At 39.5% G+C, this 5555-nt stretch overlaps 1 protein-coding gene across 1 annotated transcript; it reads left to right on the forward strand.

Annotated features, from left to right (window-relative positions):
- The first annotated feature begins 1138 nt into the window (after positions 1–1138).
- LOC589519 (cytochrome P450 2J6) lies at positions 1139–5350 on the forward strand. Its single transcript, XM_030987626.1, has 6 exons — positions 1139–1434; positions 1995–2191; positions 2576–2832; positions 3427–3663; positions 4216–4449; positions 4906–5350. The coding sequence occupies exons 1-6, from the start codon at positions 1268–1270 to the stop codon at positions 5248–5250; spliced, it is 1437 nt and encodes a 478-aa protein (XP_030843486.1). The 5' UTR covers positions 1139–1267; the 3' UTR covers positions 5251–5350.
- Positions 5351–5555: the final 205 nt, after the last annotated feature.

Below are 5555 nucleotides of genomic sequence, written 5' to 3' on the forward strand. Positions count from 1 at the left end.
AATACTGATTAGCATAGTTAGCTTAATTTTGGTAAATTGATGAAAGAGGTATTATGTGCTTCATATTTATCATTTCATTTTGAGATACTGGAAAAGCCTTTAAATTCCTTGATCTGAAATATACTCCGGGCTATATTACATCAAAGATGCAGTGTGATTTACACTTGGATTGGTTTAATTCTAAATCAAAGGTTTAGGGTAAGTTATATTTGCTCTAAGGCTGAAATTTGCGATTCGACTAAAATTCCTAATTGTCAGCGTATCAGTAATCGCTGGAATATATGTCGTTTAAATCCATTTGCCGTACACATTCAGCTTCACACATTTATGTAAATGACTTGAACACCAAAAGCTTGGGCTCAGCCCCCATCAGCCCCCCCCCCCCCCCTCCCACACCACAAACAGATTGTTGATTATAAATGATTTTATGCGGGGCACATGTGGGAAATTGAATGCAAGACCCCTCATGCACCCTCCCCGGAAAAAAATAACAAAAAAGTTTGTGCAGACATCATGTAGAAAGAAAGTATGTAGTCTGACAGTAGCAAAGAAAACAATGTAATAGACTCTTCTGAACGACAGGAAAAAGGACGTTCTGGATTTCAAATTAGTAAATATCAAGTGGTTACTATAAGGGGTCAACTCACACTTCATGTGCGTCAAGACAGGCTTCTAGTAATGAAGATCGTATTTTATACATTTTACCTTTGGTATGGTATGGTATGGTATTTATTCCATTCTTCATAACAAAAGACATATACAAAACATACATAGTATTACCCCCCCCCCCCCCAAAAAAAAAAAAAAAAAAAAAAAAAAAAAATTGTAAATACATAAATACACGTAGAAGGGTAACATTACATATAATAAGAATATAATAAAATTAACAAGGAAATACGTTCAGAAGCAAATTTATGTCGAATGGGTGGTCAACATAAAAGAGCATTTAGCCTTGTTGAACGTTGACCCCTAAAGAAAGTACATAATTTACACCACATTAAGAAGAACAGGAAAGCAGGTGGAAGCAGTAAAAGGGACTAGGAAAACATAATACAGAAGGAAAAAAGATACGAATATATACTTCATAAATCAAATATGATACTCAAGTTGCCGAGTACAAATTTAATAAAAAAACAATCGAAAGGAACGTTTAAAACTATATACAGAAGGTTGATTCTTTGGATATTTTGGAATAGTACTCCATATATGAGGATCTTTATCAATAGTAAAGCATTTAGTATTAAATATTTGTTCTTTAGATTCATCAATGTCCATCATGGGGTTCACAGAGGCAGAACCGGGATATTGGTTGCTTGCTGGAGTAATTGGTCTTCTCACCGCTTGGTTGGTCAAACATCTGATAACCAGGCCCAAGAACCTTCCACCAGGCCCCACTGGACTACCTCTCCTGGGTGTAGCGTGGCAAATCTTCAAGTACGTGCTTCTCATTACAGTATTTTAAAAGCTATAAACCCCCTTGTGTACCTAAAACTCTATCCTTTATCTCTCCCGCCCCGACCCCCCCCCTCTCTCTCTCTCTCTCTCTCTCTCTCTCTCTCTCTCGATCTCTCTCTCTCCCTATATCTTTATCTTACTTTCATTTTCATTCAATCCGTCTCCTTTTGATAACGCTAGACCCTTTCCCATCTCCCCATCTGTCTCTGTCTCTCTCTTTCTCTCTCACATACACACACACGTTCTCTCTCTCTCTCTCTCTCTCTCTCACTTACTCTCTAACTATCTATCTATTTAAATATCTCTCCCCCCCTCTCTCTCTCTCTCTCTCTCTCACTGCCTCTTCTATCTCCCATACCTATATCGTATCTTGTTACCTCTTCTTCTTCTTGTTCTTCCTCCGCTATTTCGGAGATCAGCGATCCCATGGGCCGCAAGACATATAACTAAACAGGAGCACAAGGTAAACATCAAGGTAAACATCAAATTTTGACTCCGTTGCCGAAATATAATGTGTAATATTTTCTTGTTAATTGCAGGGGTGGGTCGGATCCTCTTGCTCTCTTCGCATCATGGTCCAAGAAGTACGGTGAGATGGTATCCTTCTACGTTGGTCCGAAGCCGATCATCATCCTCAACTCCTACCCAGTCATATTCGAAGCATTTCGTCATCCCGATCTCCAAGACCGACTCAGCAGCCGACTACTTCAAGAAATAATGGGATTAAAGAACAGCGGTAAGGATTGAATAAAATTGGCAAGTTATTTCCAGAAATATGATAACTCTTGTGCAATGGAAGATAGCCCTTCGTATAATAATTTTGAGTATCAAAGGAACTCCCAAACCTCGAAAGGAACTTCCGAGATCCATCCGAGTAAATCAAAATAATCACCTTAACTCCTTTCAGTAAATGTCGAAACGAAATGGTCTTCTCGATGAAAGGAAAATAAAAAATAAATAAAAGAACATCATCAAGGGATCTAACATCTTTTAAAGCCCCCGTCACTAATCCACTACTCATCTTGTGTAATTTTATTTTATTAGTCAGATTAAATTATAATATATATAACCATGACAATCCTATCATCATGTTAAACTCCATGTTTGATATCTTCCAAAGGAATTGGTTTTTCTAACGGAGAAGTCTGGAAGGAGCAGCGAAAGTTCACCCACTCTGTATTCCGGAGTCTTGGTGTTGGTAAGAAGAGCTATGAGGATACCGTATCAGCCGAGATGACCCAGCTTTCTTCAGTCATCAAAGAAAAGAAAAGTTCTCCTTTTGACCCCAGCACTCTCTTTATGCAAGCCGTTTCCAACATCATTTGCTCTATCATCTTCGGAACACAGTACACATACGACGACGAAGCATTCAAGGAAGTAAGCTGAATATGTATCATCCTGACTTTCACTGATACTACTTGTGGATTGTCACATCAGTACTTGAATGACAGTTTGTGAATTCATATTAAAGATAAATCAATTTTAGTCAAACTGATTTTAAGGCAGCCTCTATGTCGCCCATATTATCTCTCTCTCTCTCTCTCTTTCTCTCACCCAGTGGTGGATCCAGGGGGGGGGGGCGGCCCCCTCCCCTGGCGCTCAAGGGGGCGGTGGATGTTGAGAAGAAAAAAATCACTGTCCCCTTCCCCGTTGAGCAAAAAAAAAAAATGAGTGCTCACTATCTCTCCCCCCCCCCCTCCGAGAGATGGCGTTATTCCATATTGTATTCATCATGTTCATTATTTACATCTCGTCTGTTTGGAATCAGAAGGGCGTTAACTCTAAAGTTAATATGAATTAACGCTCTTCTGTCTCCAACCTGGGCCGGAACGACTATATTATTACATGTAGCCTACGACCACCAGGTTCCCCCAAATCGTTATATAAGATAGTAAGAGTTTTGTTCTTCTTATTGTCACACAAATCATTCTTAAATAGCCTAAGACATCATTCTTATTTCCTTTTATATAGATTTTGCATCTCGTGAACTTGAACGTAAAATTGTCAGGAGGGGGCGGATCGTTTTTGTTTCTTCCCATTCCTGGTATTTCCAAGATTCCGTTTGGTAAAATGAAGCTCATGACAAACACAATTCGGAGCTTGAACGCCTTCATCCAGTCTCAGATTGAGTCTCATGAAAAGAATTGGGATCCAGAAAATCAGAAGGATTTCATCGACCAGTACCTCAATAAGTTGGATGAAACCAAGGTAAATAAAAGCAACTTAGATAGATGCTTTTACATTCTACAATTCTTTGTTCCAGTGGTCAGACGATTTATGGTTCCTATACGTTCTATTTGTTCTGCTTTTCGTTGGTCCATTCCTAATACTAAACATAACCTTATAATTCACCTTCACCCTAAAAATTACTCCCGCCCTCAACTTTCTAATGGGACGCAGGACAAACAGGTTTTAAAGAAGTATGTATAAATCATGGGACAACCAGAGCTTGTTCACGAAGTCCATATTATTAAATTGTTTCTGCATTCAACATGTAATATGTATGTCAATATTCACAGTGAAAACTTGCACAAAATCAGAAGAATTAAATTAAAAGTATGACAAATGTGAGCCACAGTGTGTTCATATCGGCAACGCTCTGAGGCGCTACAAAAGTCACCTGTTAGTATTCTTCTTGTCACACGTATTACAATTTAAAAAAATATTTAAAAAATACCAGAACGTTGTATGCACTCTTAAGACGGCCCTATTACCAAAACGTTATTAAAGGCAATTCTTTCTGCTTTCGGCTGCTTTCAGGACACAGTTTCTTCATTCACCAAACTCAATTTAACCGGTTGTATCGCCGATCTCTTTCTCGCTGGGTCTGACACGACGGCTACTACCCTCAAGTGGTGCATCCTCTTTATGATGGCCTACCCACAGGTTCAGTCACGTGTTCAAGATGAACTTGATCACGTGGTTGGCAGAGAACGAATCCCAAGGCTGGATGATATCAAAGATCTTCCCTACACCAATGCCGTTATCTTAGAGGTAGATCTTCAGTTATTCTGTTTCAAATTAGAGGGATAAAAGAAGGGGAGGGGATCCCCACCCACTGGACAAAACCGGATCCCCCTCTTCCTGGAAGAATGCGGCTGCCTTTAAAACTATTCCTTGATATTTACTACAATAACCCCCCCCCCCCCCAAAAAAAAAAATAAATAAATAAATAAATAAATAAACAACATGTTATCAACTTAAAGAGAACGTGATATCTAAGATGTTCATATGATGTGAACATAGGGAGGAGAGACACGGGAGGCGTATGGGGGCATAGCGACAGGTATTTCCACCGCGGTGGATTTAATTTGTCTAAGAGACACAATTGGCACATGTCTCCTCCTTTAAAACAATCTTGAATTCCTTAAAGTAAACAAAAATGAATTTATTGTTTTGTTTATCGGAGTTTTATTTATGTTTTTTAAATCCGGAATCGTACTTTCCAAGGTCCAACGGAAGGGTGTGGTTGTCCCACTAGGTGTGCCCCACGTGGCTGCTGCGGATACCACCATACGAGGCTACACCATACCGAAGGGCGCCGTCATTGTGTCCAACATTTCCGAGGTGCTGAACAGCGAGGAGCTTTGGAAAGACTCTGGGGCCTTCAAACCTGAGAGGTTTCTGACCGCAGATGGAGAGCTTATCAAGAGAGATGAACTCATCTTTTTCAGCAGTGGTAAGACAAGTTTATTGGCAGTTATTCGCCTTGTGATGAATATTAAGAAACACATCATTTATCCTTTCGAACAAAAGACCAATATAACCTGCTTTCTCAAACTTTTGATAATGTAAAATTGAGCCCAGTGATCAACTGGAATGTTCCATTTTGACATCAAAATGAGAAAATTACGAACATAATGGCTGAAACTTCTAAATGCAAGAAATGGAGAGAGTTTTTTTGAGTAGTGAAGAAGCAAGAAGGGATGTATATTGTATATTGGAGATAATGAGAGGGTTGGAGCCAAAGGGAAAAGGGGAAAATCTTCCTCAAAATCAAGCGTCAAATCTCATGAAGTGGACGAGACACCGATACTCGAAGACCCCGATAGTCCGGCAGCTGATCAGATTGACCAGTCCACTGAATTCTTAACTGGTCA

This window comes from Strongylocentrotus purpuratus, unplaced genomic scaffold (genome assembly GCF_000002235.5).
Source record: "Strongylocentrotus purpuratus isolate Spur 01 unplaced genomic scaffold, Spur_5.0 spur5_scaffold_16, whole genome shotgun sequence".
NCBI lineage: Eukaryota > Metazoa > Echinodermata > Echinoidea > Camarodonta > Strongylocentrotidae > Strongylocentrotus > Strongylocentrotus purpuratus.